General features: G+C 43.4%; 1 protein-coding gene across 1 annotated transcript in view; it reads left to right on the top strand.

Annotated features, from left to right (window-relative positions):
• VWA5B2 (von Willebrand factor A domain containing 5B2) overlaps positions 1-21,166 on the top strand; it is an 84,522-nt gene that overhangs the window by 5,145 nt on the left and 58,211 nt on the right. The window contains exons 2-5 of the mRNA XM_058188256.1: positions 11,413-11,576; positions 15,204-15,365; positions 17,800-18,019; positions 20,908-21,062. Coding sequence (XP_058044239.1) covers positions 11,438-11,576; positions 15,204-15,365; positions 17,800-18,019; positions 20,908-21,062 — 676 coding nt within the window. The 5' untranslated portion in view covers positions 11,413-11,437. The remainder of the gene's footprint in view (positions 1-11,412; positions 11,577-15,203; positions 15,366-17,799; positions 18,020-20,907; positions 21,063-21,166) is intronic.

Genomic DNA, 21,166 nt, shown 5'->3' with positions numbered 1-21,166 from the left:
GATTTCATTCTTACATCTCCTTCTCCCTCCTCTTGTTGGACGAGAGGATGTACTACCACCTGTCCTTTACTTTTGTCATGGACATCTGGTTTCAAACTTACCTTGTTGTTGCTTTTGCTAATTTAGCACTTTTTGGGTTTTTTATATTTTTACTGAATAATTTTTAACAAGACAAAAACAATGCACATATTATAAAAGAAAGAAATTAAGGAATAGTGAATTGGTATGGTAAGAAAGGAAGTAGAAATAGAAAAGGAAAAAAATGATAAAAGAAGTGACTTCCGATCTTTCGGATAGCATTTATAAATTTAATTTATGTTGTACTATTTCACTCTAAGTTTATATCATAACTTCCTCCTTTTTTTCAGCAAAAAGTCCATAAGGAGTTTCCAGTCAACAATTAAATATAGTTGTTGATCTTTCTCTAATCAAACAATTTTGCCACCTCTCCTATTTCCATCATCTTCTCCAACCATGCTTACATTGTGGGTGTTTCTGAGTCTATTTTTGTGCATATAATTAGTCTCAGTAATTAAAAAAGATTGCTAGCAGGCGTAGTCATATAAAAAAACCCGATCTGCCACAGCTCTTTCCTAATTGATTACTTGCAAAAATATTAGAAGAGTGAGGAGGTTTGAGAAAAATGGATAATGTTGATGAATACCTTGATAAACAGTGTTAATTGTCTTTGAACCAAAGTGAGAAAGGTTTTAAGAAAAATGTCACCTGCCTTCTGTGTACACACATAACTGCTGCGTTCACTTCAACTGGATAGGTGAAAGAGGATCTTTGAAAACAGGGATCGGGAACCTTTAACAACATGAATAAAACTGCAGGGAGCTCGATTCCCCGTGACTGATAAGCGAAAGGAAAATCACAAGGATGAAAATCTGTGGGTGTGCATTTATTCATTATAAACTGCCTCCCAGCTGCCTACATAAAACATATCGAGACCAGATGGGCCTTGTTTACCTTGAAAAGATAAAGGTAAAGGGTAGCAATGATTAAATCACATGAAAGGAGCCTGTGGAAGTTTCCTGATAAGCCTTTGGTCAACAATTCATTGAGGTTGTAGCTAGTCAGTGTCATGGCAATTAACGGGGATGTTTAATTGGATGTTTCATGCGGAGGCTCCTAAGATTGGGACGAGACTCTGGAAAGAGTGCAGAGAAGAGCAGCAAAAATGATTAGGGGGCTGGAGCAGTGGTGGGTTTCTCATTATGTTACTACCGGTTTGCTGCACACACACACATGCTTGCTTCGTGCGCACATGCGCTCAGTTCGTCCATGTGCCTCCCTTCCGCACATCCACCCATGTCTAAATAGAATCGGGGTGGATGGGCAGGCCCACCCACGATTTCTGCTACTCGGGCGAACCGGTCTGAACCAGCTGCATACCACCTATGGACTGGAGGCTAAAACATATGAAGAACAATTGCAGGAACTGGCTATATCTAGTTTAATGAAAAGAAGGATTAAGGGAGACATGATAGCAGTGTTCCAATATCTCAGGGGTTGCCCCAAAGAAGAGGGAGTCGGGCTGTTCTCCAAAGCACCTGAGGGTAGAACAAGAAGCAATGGGTGGAAACTAATCAAGGAGAGAAGCAACCTAGAACTAAGGAGAAATTTCCTAATAATGAGAGATGCTTTCAATGGTTTCCAAAGTTTAGTTTGTAACACAAGACCGGCAAGGCAGCTGAATGTTTTAATCTTCCCGAATAGGCTTAGTTTATTTATTTATTTATTTATTTTGTCACAACAATATATATAAGTATCATACAGAAAATATTATATAGTGTATAAACATATATAAGAGTAAATATTAGGAGGAATAAGCATATATATATATATATATATATATATATATATATATATATATATATATATATATATATATATATATATATATATATTTGTTTTCTGAGGTTTTTGTGGGTGTTTGTATGTAGGTCTTTGGTTATTTGGGTTTTCTCCCGCGTAAAATTGGAAGTGTCTTGGCGACGTTTCGACGAAGTCTCATTCGTCATCTTCAGGCTTCAGCTTCGTGCTTTTGCTCCCAGAAGCACGAAGCTGAAGCCTGAAGATGACGAATGAGACTTCGTCGAAACGTCGCCAAGACACTTCCAATTTTACGTGGGAGAAAACCCGAATAACCAAAGATCTATCTATCTATCTATCTATCTATCTATCTATCTATCTATCTATCTATCTAAGAAGGAGAAAAAGAAAAAAACATTTGGGCCAGATGTTCTTGGGGAATCATTTGGGCTGCTACTTTTCCTCAATTCCACCCCACCCACCCACCCCGCCCCGGGACCACATTTTCAGAGCTGTCTGTCAGAAAAGGAAAGGTGGATGAGCCAGCCGTTGCTGCCCCTTTTAACACTAAAATCTTGTTAGATTAAAAATGGGTATTTTCTCTCCCACGCGTCTGCTGGAGCCCCCATTTTGATTAAGAAGCACTCAGCTCATATAGAGAGGACTGGAAAACGGCCTCTGAGATCAATCTAGGTCTACTTCCAGCTGGAGTGGTTCCAAGCACTTAACGATGATTCCTCCATAAAGGAAATTGCAATTGACCGCTTTCCACTCTATTGCATATAAAAACTCACTTTTTTTCTATATTCACCCTTCCTTCCCATTCCGTAATAAATGTGTTACCAGTACGGATGCAGAAAGATTCTGGACAGAACTGTCTTCGAAGTTGTGCGACAGGCAGTTTGGCAACCTTGTAGGAAATTGGGACACGTTTCAGTCATAACCGCATCTCAATTGTCCGGGACCAGGGGTAAAATGCAAAACTGTTTGCTACCGGTTCGGTGGGTGTGGCTTGGTGGTCATGTGACCGGGTGGGCGTGGCCAAGGTGACATCACTCACCGTTAGAGCCAGGAGCTGCACATTTTGAAACACAATTCTGCCCTTCTGAAGCCGCCAACGCTTTGAGTTTCCCTCCACCACCCAAACGGACATCAGAGCCTTCTCTTGCAGAAGCAGAATCCAGGCACAAAAATGGAAAAACGGGGAGGGGGGGGAAATGGGGAGGAGAAGGTGTAAGAAGCACCTCACGACCTTTGCAGCATCCCCTTGTTCACCTGATCAAAATTCAGATGCTTGGCAACTGACTCATATTTATGACGGTTGTAACATCCTGGGATCACCTTTTGCGACCGTCTGACAAGCAAAGTCAATGGGGACGCCAGATTCACTTAACAGCCCTGTTACTAACTGAACAACTGCAACGATTCACTTAACAAGCTTGGCAAGAAAGGTCATAAAATGGGGCAAAATTCACTTCACAAATGTCTCAGTTAGCAACAGAAATTTTGGGCTCAATTGTGGTCACAAGTCAAGGACTACCTGTAGTTCATAGTCTAAATTAGAAGTGTTGGGTAGGAGTGACTGGACTAGCATGATGATCAAGGTGGAAGAAGTTCAAAATTTCAGCCCCAGCCACCTCACAGGGTTGTTTTTGTGGGGAAAATAGGAGTAGAAAGACACGGATGGGATATGCTCCTCACCTTGAGTTATTTGTAAAAATAATAGAGGTAGAATACAATTTACCTTCTTAGAAGAAGCATTCTTAACTTGCCTGTACCGTAGTTTTATTGAACAATTCCCATTTCAGAAGATGAATGGCGATTTTAAATTTTGCAAGCTTAGTCATAACTCCTTTTCCCTTTTTCTTTTATGAGGAGAAAGTGTTGGTGTTGGGTATTGCCCCAAAACCTTCTATCCTAAAGTTTCATAATGAGAGTACACTATCTAATAGAAGATGCCAGATTTCAGTTTCTATGACTTTGAACCAATACAGCTGTTGATGATTAGGAAAATCTGCTCTGGTTATAACCAGGGCTTTATAATAGCAGTTCTCCTAATCAGTTTCAGCTATTTGGAGTTTACACTGCAGAGAGAAATATAAGCGCTACATCTCTGCACATTCAGGATTGACTAGCAGTTTTGCACAGTAATCTCTGTTTGTTTTTCCATGCCATCTTTCACATGAACAACAGCTGCCCCTCTGGCTACATGTGCAAGGTGGAGTCAAGGTCACCTGGAAACAAAGAATGATTTTCGGAATATGGATCATCTTCCAGTTCGCTTGAGCTGTCAGTGGGGCTCAGTAACTCTGAGGGATTGAAAATCACAGAGGTTGCTTGGTTTCCGAGGGCAGCATCACCTGTTCCAATTCCATAAGCCACCCACCTGGATCACCTGGGTGATTTAGCCAGGTTTGTCCAAAGAGAGAGAGAGAGAGAGAGGGAGGGAGAAAGGGAGGGAGGGAGGGAGTGTAGCAAGGAATTAGGATATTAAAAGATACCAGAATAATAGAGTTGGAAGGGATATTGGAGGTCTTCTAGACCAGGGGTCTCCAACCTTAGCAACTTTAAGCCTGGCGGACCTCCAGGCTTAAATTTGCCAAGATTGGAGATCCCTGGTCTAGACCAACAACCTGGTCAAGCAGGAACCCCTGTCCCATTTCTGACAAATGGTTGTCCAACCTCTTCTTAAAAACTTTCGGTATTGGAGCATTCACAACTTCTGCAGGCAAGTTGTTCCAGTAACTGTTAGGAAATTTCTCCTTAGGTTTTTGTTTTTTTTTGCATTTATATCCCACCCTTCTCCGAAGACTGAGGGCGGCTTACACTATGTCAAGCAATAGTCTTCATCCATTTGTATATTATATACAAAGTCAACTTATCGCCCCCAACAATCTGGGGCCTCATTTTACCTACCTTATAAAGGATGGAAGGCTGAGTCAACCTTGGGCCTGGTGGGGCTTGAACCTGCAGTAATTGCAGGCAGCTGCTGTTAATAACAGACTGTCTTACTAGTCTGAGCCACAGAGGCCCATTTCTAGGTTGGTTTTCTCCTTGATTAGTTTCCACCCATTGCTTCTCGTCCTGCCCTCAGGTGCTTTGGAGAATGGTCCCAAATGTACTTTTTCAGGAGGCAACTGCACTTTATTTTTTCTTTTGAAAAAACTAACTGCCAAGCACTTGCACCTCCAAGTGCTTCAACGACCCTCTAAAACAGGGGTGTCAATCATGTGGCCCATGGGTCGGATGCGTCAGGTATTCGCCGCACCCACTTCTGTTTTAACAAAGGGGGCGGGGGAAGTCATGATATATCACGTGACAACAACCTGACAACACAAGTTTGACACCCCTTCCCTAAAAGGATGCAAATGACCAGCTGTCTTCAAGGAATATAAATCCTTCCATTCCCCACTATCTGGTCAGAGCTGAAGAAGCTTCTTGGATGAGAAGGGAAACATCTTCAGAAGAACAAACAAGAAAGTCCAGTTGCCGCCTGAAAACGCACATTTGGGACAATCTTGACCTGGATGACTACCAACCTGCCTTCCATTGAGGACCTGTATACTGCACGAATCAAGAAGAGGGCCGTGAAAATATTTACAGATCCCTCACATCCTGGACATAAACTGTTTCAATTCCTACCCTCAAGACGATGCTATAGAGCACTGCACACCAGAACAACTAGACACAAGAACAGTTTTTTCCCAAAGGCCATCACTCTGCTAAACAAATAATTCCCTCAACACTGTCAGACTATTTACTGAATCTGCACTACTATTAATCTTCTCATCGTTCCCATCACCAATCTCTTTCCACTTATGACTATATGACTATAACTTGTTGCTGGCAATCCTTATGATTTATATTGATATATTGACCATCAATTGTGTTGTAAATGTTGTACCTTGATGAACGTATTTTTTCTTTTATGTACACTGAGAGCATATGCACCAAGACAAATTCCTTGTGTGTCCAATCACACTTGGCCAATAAATTCTATTCTATTCTATTCTATTCTATTCTAAGAATCTGTATGTTGTGTCTTGCCCGCCCTCAGAGCAGCCGGGGCCTTCTTACCTGCTCCCCAACACTGAGGAATGTATGCCTTCCGGCCCCAGCCCTGGCTCCATGCCCAGGCAAACGGAGCAGCTAGACCCCTCCCCCTCCTCCACAGCAGGTGAGCCTGAGGAGGGTTTACTCCCAAGAACAGCTGATTGGAGTGACCCTGCATCAGAAGATTGGAGAGGCGGAGGCAACAGAAGGAAGGGAGGGGCAGGCCTTAATGAGTGCTGAGTCATGGAGCCACACCCCATGGCCTATATAAAGGATCTGCTTTCTGGCAGTCTCTGAGTCAGGCAAAAGTCGAACTTATCTTGCTGAAGTCACTTACTGGTCTCCTGCCTGCTCTGAGGACTTTGCTAGGACTTTGGGCAGAGCTGCAGAGGCAAGCCTGATTCGGATTTTCCGGACCCAGCCGTCAGCGGAGGAGTGGGACACGACACTGTAGAGACTTCAGAGAATAGCTTGACTCCCTCTTCTTTGTGGCAGCCCCTCAAATATTGGAAGACAGCTATCATGTCACCCGTAGTCCTTCTTTTCATTAAGCTAGACATACCCAATCCCAAAAAATTGTGTTGCTAAGTGAGAAATGTGTTAAGTGAGTTTTGCCCCATTTTATGACTTTTCTTGCCACAGTTGTTAAGTGAATCACCGTGCTTGTTAAATGAGTAACATAGTTGTTAAGTGAATCCGGCTTCCCCGTTGTCAGAAGGTTGCAAGAGGGGATCAAATGACCCCGGGACACTGCAATGGTCATAAGTATGAAACAGTTGCCAAAGCATCTGACTTTTGATCACATGATCACGGGGATGCTGCAAAGGTGGTAACTGTGAAAAACGGTCATCAGTCACGCTTTTCAGTGCTGTCGAAACTTTGAACGGTCACTAAATGAACTGTTGTAAGTCGAGGACTACCTGCACTGACCGTTCAAAGTTACGACAGCACTAAAAAAAGTGACTTAGAACCATTTTTCTCATGACTGCTGTAGCCTCCCCATGGTCATATTATCAAAATTTGGGCACTTGACATCTGACTCAGATTTATGACGGTTGCATTGTCCTAGATGTGATCCCCTTTTGCAGCCTTCTGACAAGCAAAGTCAATGGGGAAGCCAGGTTCACGTAACAACCATGTTACTCCCTTAACAACTGCAATGACTCACTCAACAACTCTGGCAAGAAAGGTTGTAGAATGGAGCAAAATTGACTTAACGGTCTCATTTGGGAACATAAATTTTGGGTTCGATTGTGGTCGTAAGTCGAGGTCTTACCACCTTAGCGAGTTTTGTTTTAGTTTCCTGATCAAGCTTTTTTTTAGTTTTAAGATAAGCCTTGAGAAGTTCTCAAGGCTTATCTTAAACTAAAAAAATGCTTGATCAGGAATGTGCTAAGCAGCCGCTCATAAATAAAACTGATAGTACCACAATTTTGAAATGCAGTGTACCTGTCGAAGTGCTGTCCCGGTGTCTGGAAGCCGTACGGGTCTGGATGGGGAGGAACAGGCTCAAACTTAATCCCTCCAAGACGGAGTGGCTGTGGATGCCGGCACCTCGGTACAGTCAGCTGCAGATGCGGCTGTCTGTCGGGGGTGAATCATTGGCCCCGATGGAGAAGGTACGCAACTTGGGCGTGCTCCTGGATGGTCGGTTGTCCTTTGAAGACCATTTGGCGACCGTCTCCAGGAGAGCATTTTATCAGGTTCGCCTGATCCGCCAGTTGCGTCCCTTCCTGGACCGGGATGCCTTATGCACAGTCACTCATGCTCTCGTTACCTCTCGCCTGGACTACTGCAATGCTCTCTACATGGGGCTCCCTTGAAGAGCACCGGAGACTTCAGCTAGTTCAGAACGCTGCCGCGCTGGTTATTGAGGGAGCGTCTCAGAGCTCCCACATAACACCTATCCTGCGCAGACTGCACTGGCTACCTGTTGTTTTCCGGGTGCGCTTCAAGGTATTGGTTACCACCTTTAAAGCGCTCCATGGCTTAGGACCGGGCTATCTACGGGACCGCCTACTGCCGGCTTCTATCTCCCATCGTCCGGTACGTTCCCACAGAGAGGGACTCCTCAGGGTGCCGTCAGCCAAACAGTGTCGACTGGCGGCCCCCAGGGGGAGGGCCTTCTCTGTGGGAGCTCCGACCCTGTGGAACGAACTTCCCCTCGGACTTCGACAATTACCTGACCTTAGGACCTTTCGCCGCGAACTTAAAACTTATTTATTTCGTATGGCTGGACTAGCCTGATTTTTATTTTTATTGGATGGGTTTTTAAAATTTTGTGATTTTACGGGGGAGTACGTTTTTTAACATTTTGGGCATTTAAATTAGTTTTTTAAGGGATGTTTTTAATTATTGTGTGTATTTATATTTTATCTGCCTGTTCACCGCCCTGAGTCCTTCGGGAGAAGGGCGGTATACAAATTAAAATATTATTATTATTATTATTATTACCTAGCAACAGAATTCAGGCCTAAGTATGCGTCATAAAAACAATGAGGGGGGGCACATTTTTTACTTAAACTGTCATTGCATACAACACCATTTTCCTGTTCAGGCAGAAGTGAAAAAATAGATACTTCCTGAACAACATTTTTGCCTTTGTAGGCAATTTGGCCAGCTATTAAAAGACCCACTAGAGACCTAACTGGCATGGGGAAAATGTTGGAATCTTAGATTCAGTCACATTTTCTCAGGTGGCCCCTGCAATTATATTCCCATAGATTGGACCCTTTTACCTGCTTCCATTCCTCAGTCCCATAGAACAACCTGGAATCACCTAGAAAATGCAAACAAGGAGCAAAGTGTATAATCCGTCTTATTTATTCCAAGTCCTGAAAAGCCAAGAATCCACTCATTTCCCTGCTACTCCCCCATACTCCACCCCCCCCCCACAAAAGAGAGAAAAATTACATTTTCAAGCAGCCTGGCCTATTCCTGCAAAACAGAAGAGGGAATGGGTAAAACTCTGTCAGGGACCATCCCTTAAGTCTATAGGTCTCTTTCCAGGTAAATGTTTTAAATAGCCTGTCCTTGGGGCTACTTAATTTGCAGCCAGCCACTGGAGGCCCTTGAAGCCCATCCAATTTTAAGACGATTCCTCCTCCTTTCCTGAGTTTTTGCCACAGATATTTAAGTAGACGTGCATAAGTGCATTAATGTGCCTGTCTTCCCTATCGCATTTTATTTGTCTTGCTCTTTTGAATTTGAATTTTCGTTGGATAAATAAACATATGTGTATTTTTAAAAAAAAGCCACCTTTGGAACTACCATGACCTGGATGACTGAAAATCTCCATAGACACTTCCAAAAATGTGTTAGGCCCTTGCTCAGATGTAGATTTTAATCAGGAAGCTTGACTCCTAGCTAACCATCCTGTTCAAAGCACCCAACTCTATTCACCCACACTTCTCCTTCCACCAATTAAACAAAGTGACCTGTTTGAGTGAGAAATGAAGCCTGATGGAACTAAATCTACCACTTTCCTTAATTGGCCACCATATTAATTCTAAAGACAGCTCTGCTCGCTTGCCTTGTGACTGAGGTAGACTAACAGAATTGGAAGGGACCTCGGAGGTCTTCTAGTCCAATCCTGTGCTCCATCACAAGGTTTTTAAGAAGAGGTTGGACAGTTATTTGTCTCAAGCGTTTCCTCCTTGAGCAGTGGGTTGGACTAGAAGACCTCCAAAGTCCCTTCCAACTCTGTTATTCTACCTCAGTAACAAGGAGTGGAGCTGTCCAGTGGTGGGTTTCAAATTTTTTTACTACCGGTTCTGTGGGTGTGGCTTGGTGGGCGTGGCATGGCTTGGTGGGCGTGGCAGAGGAAGGATACTGTAAAATCTCCATTCCCACGCCACTCCAGGGGAAGGTTACTGCAAAATCCCCATTTCCTCCCCATCAGCTGGGACGGGAGGCAGCAAATAGATGGGGGTGGGGCCAGTCAAAATTTTTACTACCGGTTCTCCGAACTATTCAGAATTTCTGCTACCGGTTCTCCAAAACTGGTCAGAACCTGCTGAAACCCACCTCTGGAACTGTCTTTAGAATTTATAACTTCTGGAGGGAAGCCATTCCCACTGGTTAATTAGTCTCACTGTCAGGAAATTCCTCCTTAGTTCTAGGTTGCTCCTCTCCTTGATTAGTTTCCATCCATTGGTTCTTGTTCTGCCTTCAGGTGCTTTGGGGAATAGGTTGACTCCCTCTTCTTTGTGGCAGCCCCTCAAATATTGGAAGACTACTAGATCTTGGCGGTTGGGTTAGTATGCTCTACATACCTTTGCACTTTAGGGCCAGACTAAGAAACTAATGGGAGAAAACACTTTTCAATGTAGCCAAAAAGAAACACCTTTTGTTGACTTTGCTTGTTGTGTTCAAAGGGAGCTGCGAAGCCTTCGAAGTAGCAGGATTTCTTAAGGTGGCTGAGGTTCAGAAGCAGGAAGAGAGGGGGAGTGTTACTTTTTTTTACATGCGTAAATGGATCTTCCCAAAGTCCCGTGCAGCTTTCATCTCACAATCTTGCAAAAGGAAAAACTGTGTTATGGTGTCAGTGACATCACAGCTGAGTTGCAAGTAATTTGGCTCAGCCTTCCAACCCCTCACGGATGTTGTGGGAATCACAGAAATCTGGAATTGCTTTCCAACTGGCCCAGAACCCTCACATGGAAGTTCCCAAATGGTTTTGCCACGTCACCAGTGGTCTGAAATAAAGAGGAAATTACATCGTGTTTTCATCTAGATCTCCTGTGATGGACAGCTGCCTCTATTTTGAGATACCTGTGAGAGGGATCTTGGAGTCCTAGTGGATAACCATTTAGATATGAGACAGCCGTGTGCAGCAGCTGTTAAAAAAGCCAACACAGTTCTGGGCTGCATAAACAGAGGGATAGAATCAAGATCACGTGAAGTGTTAGTACCACTTTATAATGCCTTGGTAAGGCCACACTTGGAATATTGCATCCAGTTTTGGTCGCCACGATGTAAAAAAGATGTTGAGACTCTAGAAAGAGTGCAGAGAAGAGCAACAAAGATGATTAGGGGACTGGAGGCTAAAACATATGAAGAACGGTTGCAGGAACTGGGTATGTCTAGTTTAACAAAAAGAAGGACTAGGGGAGACATGATAGCTGTGTTCCAATATCTCAGGGGCTGCCACAAAGAAGAGGGAGTTGGGCTGTTCTCCAAAGCACCTGAGGGTAGAACAAAAAGCAATGGGTGGAAACTGATCAAGGAGAGAGAAGCAACTTAGAACTAAGGATTTCTAAATTTCCGGACAGTGAGAACAATTAGTCAGTGGAACGACTTGCCTGCAGAAGTTGTAAATGCTCCAACACTGGAAATTTTTAAGAAAATGTTGGATAACCATCTGACTGAGATGGTGTAGGGTTTCCTGCCTGGGCAGGGGGTTGGACTAGAAGGCCTCCAAGGTCCCTTCCAACTCTGTTGTGATGTTATGTTATGTTATTTTTAAATCAATTCTCCATTTTAATGTTAAATTAAATTCACCAGGCCTTTTCTCTGTTCTTTGTCTTTTCTCATCTGCAGAATTTGAGGATTTAACCCAAAGATCATGCCAGGGTTGTACTGCTTGCCCTCTTGGACTGCCCTACCTCTACAGAGCTCATGTGTGAAGGCCTGTGCCAATGGCTATACCTTGGGCATCACTGCCAGCCTTACTTACATCAATCTGGAGCAGCAACCTGTGGAAGGTGACGTTCGTTTTTAAGAGTTCCAAAGCTATTTTATTTTGGAAAATTTATATAGCTGCCTACTCGCTCACCTAGGCGGCTTACAGAAAATAAAAACTATGCAGAAGGAATAAAAAATAATTATAAAATAATAACACCTGCCTTGCTGACAACACACATGCATATCAGCCATTTATTTTTACTTTTTTAAATAATTTTTATTAAACTTTTAACTTTTAAAAACAAAATAAAGAAAAATACGTCAAAAACAAAAACACATTAAAAACACATAACAGACATAACATTACATATTTTACAGCTTGCCATATCGGCATAAATATATATATTCTCTGTTCTTATTCAATCGTTCCTCTAGATGCTTATATTTACATTGGTATCTATTTACCAATCCGTCCTTATCTGGTTAACACAATTCAATGGTTTACACTTCCTGATTTAAATTTAATTAGGTTAACATTCCAATTTATTATTTTGATTTCACATATCAGCCATTTAATGGGCTCCAGCCCACTCTAGGTTGCCCAGGCCTGCTGGCAAAATCACATCTTCAGGCCTTCTAAAAAAGTGTCAGAGTGTTCTGTCCCCCTTCGCCTCCGTCTGAGCAATGGCTTAATTAGCCGGCACTATCAGCTCTGGCAGCAAAATAGCGAGCGCCTGCCAAGTGTCTCGGTTATTTCCCTCGACGCCGATGAGTCAAACAGTACTTCAGCTCTTAGTTAAACAGTTAATTTGCCTGCTACGAAGAGGCACAGCAGCTCTTGCTGCCTTTATATCCTGTGGGGTGTGGCTCCATGACTCAGCACTTCCTAGGCCTGCCCCACCCCTGCTTCTGTTGTTCCCGCCTCTCCTGCCTACGAAACCTAGGGTCCAGCCAGGCCTGATTGCCATCAGCTGAGCCTGGAGGCGTGGCCTGGGGGGGGAAGAGTCAGCGGACGGAGGCCTCGTTATCTCTTCCACCTGGCCTGCCTCTGGCTCCTGGAGCTGAGCCAGGGAAGCCGGTGCTCCCGAGGTAAGTCCTGACAGCTCTTCCCCCTCACTTTCCAAGTCACTTTCTGGCAGGAGGCCCGGCTTGGGGGGGCGCAGACACAACACAGAGTGGGGGGGGGCAGTCCAATTTCTGGAGGGATGATGGGAGAGGGAGGGAGCCACCACAGAGAAGGCCCTTCTTCTGGGTCCCACCATATGTATCTCCTTAGGGGGGGCGGGACCTGCAACATTCCTTGCCTCCCCCACTTTTGTGGGTCTGGTGGATGTGACTGGCAAGACACAGTCCCTCAGATAACCTGGTCACAAGCCATGAAGGGCTTTTAAGGTGACAACCAGCACCTTACAAAGCTATGCTATGTAAGCATAGTTTATATGTTGCATTCCTGGTTTTAATAGACTGGGTACTGATTCTTCAGCTGTTCCTACCAGAACAGATGAATAACTTCTAGTGCAGTGGTCACCAACTGGTAGTCCATGGACCATTGGTGGTCTGCGAGAAAATTTTGATGGTCCACAGAAAAATTATTTGCATTGTTTTATATTGCATTAAATCAGAGGTCCTCAAAAGTTGGCCAAGCCCACACAGTCACATGACCATCTAGCCACGCCCACCCAGCCGGTTATTAAGCAGATCATATTAGTGGTCCATGGGATTTAAAATTATGAATTTAGTGGTTCCTGAGGTCCGAAAGCTTGGGGACCCCTGTTCTAGTGGCAGGGACATAATATATAGCAAAAATGAGGACTTGTAGCAATAGCAATTAGATTTATTGTATATGTTGCTCCATAGTGCTTTATAGCCCTCTCTAAGTGATTTGGAGAGTCATCACATTGTCCCCAATTATCTGCGTCTTCATTTTACTGACCTTGGAAGGAGGGAAGGCTGTGTCAACCTTGAGCCGGTCAGGATCAAACTGCTGCCAGTCGGCAGAATTAGCCTAGAATAGTGCATTCTAATCACTGCGCCATACAGCTCTTTGTAAGGTAGCTTTTTACCCTACATGTAGCAGAACTATGGTTTCCATCATCCTTCACTTTGGCCAACCAGGATATTCAACAACATCAGACCTGATCTATAGCAAGTTTCAACCTCCATAATTTCCATCTTCGGTGCTCTCAAAATGTATGGGTGTTTGGCTCCTGTGCAGAACTTTAGCAATCTCTTCAGCATTATTCCCAGTAAGAAGATAACGTAAAATGAACGTGTGTCTCAATGTTGGAAACTTTAAGGTGGGTAGACTTCAACTCCCAGAATTCTCCAGTCCAGAATGGAGAATTGGCTGGAGAATTCTGGGAGTTAAAGTCCACCTAATTTAAAGAGGCCAAGATTGAGAAACGCTGAGGTAAGGGGTGCAAACTCAGCTTATATTTAGTATTTAGCATTTATTTATTTGTCAAACATGTACAAGAGAACAGGTATAAGTATAAATATGGACGTGAACATAGGAAATGAGTACAAATAAATGGGGACAATAGGACAGGGACAGTAGGCACACTGGTGCGCTTATGCACACCCCCTTTATGGACCTCTTAGGAATGGGGTGAGGTCCATGGTAGACAGTTTAAGGTTGAAGCTGTGAGGGTTTGAGGATGTAACAACAGAGTCAGATAGAGCATTCTAGGTGTTGACCACTCTGCATTCTAGGTGTTGCTCTGTTGTCGTATTTTCTGCAATCAAGTTTGGGGCAGTTTACCTTGAGTTTGTATTTATTGTTTGCCTGAGTGTTATTGAGGTTGAAACTGAAGTTGTCGTTGACAGGTAGGACGTTGTAGCAGACAATTGTGTGTACTATGCTTAGGTCAGACCGTAGGTGGTGTAGTTCTCCACTCTTCTGAATACAACAAAATACCTTATGCCACCAGACTTGAAATCCTGGGTTTAGAAAATTTAGAACTACGCCGCCTTCGACATGACCTGAGTTTAACTCGTAGAATCATCTATTACAATGTCCTTCCTGTCAAAGACTACTTCAGCTTCAATTGCAACAGTACACGAGCAAACAATAGATTTAAGCTTAATGTTAACCGCTCCAATCTTGATTGTAGAAAATATGACTTCAGAAACAGAGTTGTTAATACTTGGAACACACTATGTGACTCTGTGGTCTCTTCCCAAAATCCCCAAAGCTTCAACCAAAAACTGTCTACTGTTGACCTCACCCCATTCCTAAGAGGTCCGTAAGGGGTGTGCATAAGAGCACAAACGTGCCTACCATTCCTGTCCTATTGTTTCCTTTCATTATATCCAATAATGAGTTATTACATACTCATACTTATATATATGCTTATATATTGTATAGTAATTTCAGGCTTATGCTTATATATACTGGGAGACAAAATAAATAAATAAATAAAATAGTTCCAGGTTGTCTAGGCTCAAAATTTCGAGCCTGGTGGCGTACGGGTGAGCAGAGGAGTGGAATGCTCTTCTCGTGCAATAACTCTGAATCCGCTCAATTGTATTAATGTCCGATATACAGTACTGATTCCAGGCAGACAAGCTGTATTCGAGAATTGGTCTAGCAAAGGTTTTGTATGCTGTAGTTTGCAGTTCAATGTTACCAGAGAAGAAGCTTCGCAAAATTAAATATTAAATATTAAAAATTAAAAGTAAATATATGCCTGGTTTCTTTGGCCCAGGAGTATTCGTCTATCCCTTGGAGGAGTCCGAGGTCATCTCAAGCTTTGAAGCAAAGACAGGAAACAGAACCTCCACCTTCCAGATCCAGACCCGGCCTCCAGTGGATGACTGCTGCCTTGACTGTAACACGAATTGCAACCAGCCACTCCGCTGCAGTAACGGTTGGTGGGGGTCATATCGGCTAGCAGAGCTCTGTACCCAGGACTCCTGAAAAAGAATAGGGGCTTGAACCTGCTCTGGATGGACTCCCCAAAGCATTTTCTTGATGTGGGAAGGTCCCGAAAGGTGACTTTTCTCCGTATAAAGAATGATAGGGTCCCAGTTCTAAGAGCCCTAGATTTCGGCAGCCTACTTAAAAAAAATCCATTTTTTAAACTTACCAGTTCTGTGGGTGTGGCTTGGTGGGTGTGGTGTGGCTTGGTGGGCATGGCAGGGGAAGGATACTGCAAAATCTCCATTCCCACTCCACTCCTGGGGAAAGGATATTACAAAATCTCTGTTCCCACCTCACTCTGGGGCCAGCCAGAGGTGGTATTTGCCAGTTCTCCAAAGTACCTCAAAATTTCCACTACCGGTTCTCCAGAACCTGTTGGATTTCAACCCTGGAACAGAGGGATAGTGAGCTATGAGCAAAGCAGAAATCTCTATGCCTCCATGAACACATATCAACATGATTTCTCATCTCAAGTCAACACACCCTCCTTAAATGTTGCCTCTATAGCAGCCTCTCTCGAACAGATTCTATAGGATCCCAGGGTTCAATGAGAGGTCACGGGGACTGTGCGGGAAATTATGGTGTGGGGGGGGGAAATAAACCTTTTTTATTATCAAATAAACTTTGCTTACCACACAGAGCATGCTGTAGATTCACTGTTTGTGAGTTGGGCAATACATATAAATTTGTTGAACGATGAGCAGAGCAGAACAGTAGAGAACTGAATTTTATGCAGGACTTCCCTAAGACTTACCAATTATTTCAAGAGTTTCTCCATAAAGGTTCCTCTAGGGCAGCGGTTCTCAACCTGTGGGTCGGGACCCTGTTGGGGGTCGAATGACGATTTGCCAGGGGTCGCCTAAGACCATCGGAAATATGGGAAGTATACTTGCGAGTCGAAGAATCGTGGTCCAGTGGTTGATTCCACAAGAGCTGCAGGCTCTTCAAATCGCTAGCCGAATTCGGCTTCAGGCGTGATGAATTAAAAAAGAGAGAAATCTTTGCTCTGATGTCTCCCTCTCAAGCCAGCTGCAATCACTCCCAATCGCTAGGCTAATCTGGCTTCAGGCGCAATAAACTTAATAGGGGAGGAGTCTCCGCTTTAATGCCTCCGTCCTCAAGGCAATCACAAGCAGTTCAGATCGCTAGCCAATACGGCTTCAGGCGCGATAAATTCAAAACGAAACTAATTTTACGGTTGGTGTCATCACATCGTGGGGAATTGTATTAAAGGGGTAGCAGCACTATAAAGATTGAGAACCACTGCTCTAGGGCAATTTTTTTCAACCTTGGCAACTCTAAGATGTTTGGACTTCAATTTCCAGAGTTCAGTATTCTGATTATGCCAAGGGAGTGCCAAGGGACCTACTGATGGTCAGTTATGGGTGATTGAGTGGTTTGTTCCTATTGAGCAAGCAGAGGTTGCTGAGGAGGATAAGAGCCATACGGGAGGTTCAACCAAACTAGGCAAATTTCATCAGAATTCTGGGAGTTGAAGTCCAGACATCTTAGAGTTTCCAAAGTTCAGAAATGCTGCTCCAGGGTAAAAGAAAGGGTGATCTATGCGCTATATGGCAGGGGTCTCCAAACTTGGCAACTTTAAGATTTGTGGATTTCAACTCCCAGAATTCCTCAGTCATCATGGCTGGCTGAGGAATTCCGGGAGCTGAAGTCCACAAGTCTTCAAGCTGTCAAGTTTGGAGACCGTCCAGGGCAGGGGTGTCAAACTTGCGGCGTTACGCCGGCGTGACATGACATATCAGGACTTTCCCCCCCCCTTGCTAAACCGGGCGGGGCCGGTGCGTGACGCAACCCGCCCGTGGACTGCAAATTTGACACTCCTGCTTTTATTGGTTTTATAGTTTTACTTGATATTTTAATATTTTAATATTAAAATTTTTAATATTTTGGCCTATGGAATCAGATTTTTAATTGGAATATTGTGTTTTAATTTCTGTATAATGTGTTTTTAACTTGGCTGTAAACCGCCCTGAGTCTTCGGAGAAGGGCGGTATAGAAATGCGAACAATAAATAAATAAATAAATAAATAAATAAACAAACAGGGAATGTTAGCATTGGTTTAAGTGACTCTGTTGAAAGACAATCTTTTCAAACGGTTATCCTTTCTGCTCAAAGGGATAGTTGCCCCAACTCTTTTTAACTATTCTGTGCAATGTCTTCAGTAAGATGGTAAATGTTTGAAACGAGTTCAATAAATGAAACCCGTCTTAAAATTTTGCCACTCTAATGGTCGGGGTCAAATAGGGACAGGAAGAACATGTGTAATGATTCCAGTTCTCTATATGCAGACCATAGAGAGTGGTGTGGTTTTTTTTTTAAGACGCTGGAGATTCGTAACTATTTTCTCTCTTCTACCTAGGACACTTGATCCTTGATGGAGACCAGGCACGGTCTACTTTCATCGTCAGCACGGGCCTCATTGAGCCTTCAGAAACACTGACTGTGCTCTTCAGCAGCAGCCAGGAGCTGGCAACCCTGCCCAATGGTGCCATGCATGTCTTCTTCCCATCTGTCCTCATGCCTTTAGTCGTAGCCGTGCCCGAAAGTGAAAGTGAAACGAGAAGCTTGTGTGACGACAGGTTGGCCCTATGGTGATTTTCATGGCTTTCTCAGAGTCTATGGCGTTTGGAGAAAAAGGTTGAAGGGCTGAAGATTATTGAGAGGCAGGAAATAACTATGGCAATAATAGGGCGGGAAAGGGGTTAAATTATCTCCTCTCCCCCACCTCAGGGGTGAAATCCAGCAGGTTCTGACAGGTTCTGGAGAACCGGTAAGCGGACATTTTGAGCAGTTTGGCGAACTGGCAAATACCACCTCTGGCTGGCCCCAGAATGGGGTGGGAATGGAGATTTTGTAGTATCCTTCCCCTGCCATGCCCACCAAGCCACGCCCACCAAGCCACGCCCACAGAACCGGTAGTAAAAAAAATTGGATTTCACCACTGCCCCCTCCCCATCTTAGCTAGTTTGTAAAGCTCTTTGAATAATTGGAGTAAGCTGTACGTATGCTATGACTCCACTTTGGCTGTCTAAGCTTAAGTCTCCACTCATAAAATCCACTGCTGCTTTCAGCTTGAGGCTCAAAGTCATTTGAATGAACCATAGCGGAGGGCGAATGAGTGACTACTTCCTCCAGAGTAAACAAGTAGAGACCTTGGGGGATATAGGACAGCCAGTAAGGCAGGCACTCTATGCAGTGTTTCTCAACCTTGGTGGCTTTAAGATGCGTGGACTTCAACTCCCAGAGTGCCCCAGTCAGCTTGGTGACCTCTAGTCCTTCTCTTTAGTAGACTAGACATACCCAGTTCCTGCAACCGTTCTTCATATGACGGGATAACAGAGTTGGAAGGGACCTTGGAGGTCTTCCCTATATCATGTCAGATAAATGGTTGTCTAATCTCTTTTTAAAAACCTCCAGTGTTGGAGCCCGCACAACTTCTGAAGGCAAGCCGTTCCATCAGTTAATTGTTCTCACAGTTAGGAAATTCCTCTTTAGTTCTAGGTTGCTTCTCTCCTTGAATAGTTTCCACCCATTGCTTCTTGCCTTCAGCTGCTGTGGAGAATAAGTTGACTCCCTTTTTATGGCAGCCCCTCAAATATTGGAAGATTGCTATCATGTCACCCTTAGACCTTCTCATCATTAAAACTACCCAATTCTTGTAACCGTTCATCGTATGTTTTAGCCTACAGTCAGCTAATTATCTTAGTTGTTCTTCTCTGCATTCTAGAGTTTTGACATCATGGTGACCAAAACTGGATGTAGTATTCCAAGTTATATGAAATTTTAACACATGCCATTGTAATTAATAGTATTATAAATAACAGTGGATGGTCCCATTGACCCTTGCAGCGGTCAATATCAGGGGTGAAATGCGATGGCGGCAGGTGGTTCGGAGAACCGGTAGCAAAAATCCCTGCCCCCCTCCCACCCATGCCCAGCTGAGCTGCGCGATCATCAGAGGGTTTTTTTTTTTACTTTTAAAAACATTTTTTCTTTGGCTGAAAACATGCTTTTAAAAGTAAAAAAAAAAGCCTTTGATGATCGCGCTGCTCAGCTGGGATCGTCAGAACCTTTTAAAAGCATTTTTTACAACCTCTTCGGCTGAAGAGGTTGTAGAAAAAATGCTTTTAAAAGTAAAAAAAATAATTTGGCCACGCCCACCCAGTCACATTACCCACCTCCCGCCAAGCCATGCCCACAGAACCGGTAGTAACAAATTTTACATTTCACCACTGGTCAATATTGACCTCTTTGGGGACCTGTCCCCTGTGAGGACTCTATGCATCCAATAGGGAAGAAATTTTGATTGCCAAGTAGGAAGAAAACATCAAAGAATGAAAAGGGAATGAGTGAAATATAAGCACAATACCCAAAAAATATAAGCATGAGCATGTTTAAGTGAGGAGTACTAATATTTAGCTCTCCCACCTGTGTTTTTTAATGGAGTGAAAAAATAATATATATTTTTTTGCAAAAAAAAAAAAAATCTAGCTTTTTAAAAGACGTCTGACCTTTATGTTACAATGGGTATATTTTCATAATCTGCAGATTTGTTCTCAAATATTCTTGTTTGATTCCCATGTTACCTCCAAATCTCTCTAAGATTTAGTCGTATGGTCAGGTTGACATGTTAAATGTTGGTTATGTGAACCCTAACTCTAAAACACTGTCAAGAACACTTCCTGTAAAATTCTCCCCTTTCAGACAAATGTCATGGTTTCAAGCCCAGAATTGCTTCAGATAATACGTCTCTCAGTTTTTGTTTCCTATAATTTTCACAATACTGAAATCAACGTAAATGGACAAACAATAAACAATAAAACTCTTCCGGTCATATTCATTTAAAAAGCTTCCCTACTTTCTCGCCCTGCTTTCCCTCCCCACCTCTCTTCCCTCTTTCTTTCTTTCTTTCTTTCTTTCTTTCTTTCTTTCTTTCTTTCTTTCTTTCTTTCTTTTCCTTCCTTCCTTCCTTCCCTCTCTCTCTCTCTCTCTTTCTTTTCCTTCCTTCCTTCCTTCCTTCCTTCCTTTCTTTTCTTTCCTTCCCTTCCTTCCTTCCTTCCTTTCTTTCTTTCTTTTCCTTCCTTCCTCCTCTTTCTTTCTTTTCCTTCCTTCCTTCTTTTCCTTCCTTTCTTTCTTTCTTTTCCTTCCTTCCTTCCTTCCTCCTCTTCTTTCTTTCTTTCTTTCTTTCTTTCTTTCTTTCTTTCTTTCCCTCCTTCCTTCCTTCCTTCCTTTCTCTCTCTCTCTCTCTTCCCTTCCCTTCCCTTCCTTCCTTCCTTCCTTCCTTCCTTCCTTCCTTCCTTTCTTTCTTTCTTTCTTTCTTTCTTTCTTTCTTTCTTTCACCCTGAGAAAACAACTTTTGAAGAGCCCTTGAAATATGTCTTATCTCCTAACCATCATTTATCAGTTTCCCAGGACAAATGGGATTGGGATATGGTAGCCAGGAGTGTGACTTTCTCTTCCACTGCAGCTCCACGAGTTGCTTTGGCTCGGCTAGTCTGAAGAGTGACCCATCTTTTCATACGCCTCCCAACGACCCTGACATCTTCAGAGGTGACGTTTACAATCCCTTCCCCTATGAGTTCAACTTCGAGATGCTGGTTAATGGACCGTGTTTGCTGGCAGGTAGGACATGCCTTCTGTTCTCTCTAGTCTGGTTTTTGGAACGCTTCTCCAAAGAGATTGGGAAAGTGATTAGAATTACCCGTAACGGTGTTGGTTCCTGTTGG

The sequence above is a fragment of the Ahaetulla prasina genome, chromosome 6 (assembly GCF_028640845.1).
Source record: "Ahaetulla prasina isolate Xishuangbanna chromosome 6, ASM2864084v1, whole genome shotgun sequence".
Taxonomy (NCBI): Eukaryota; Metazoa; Chordata; class Lepidosauria; order Squamata; family Colubridae; genus Ahaetulla; species Ahaetulla prasina.
This window is presented reverse-complemented; position numbering and strand designations above follow the sequence as displayed.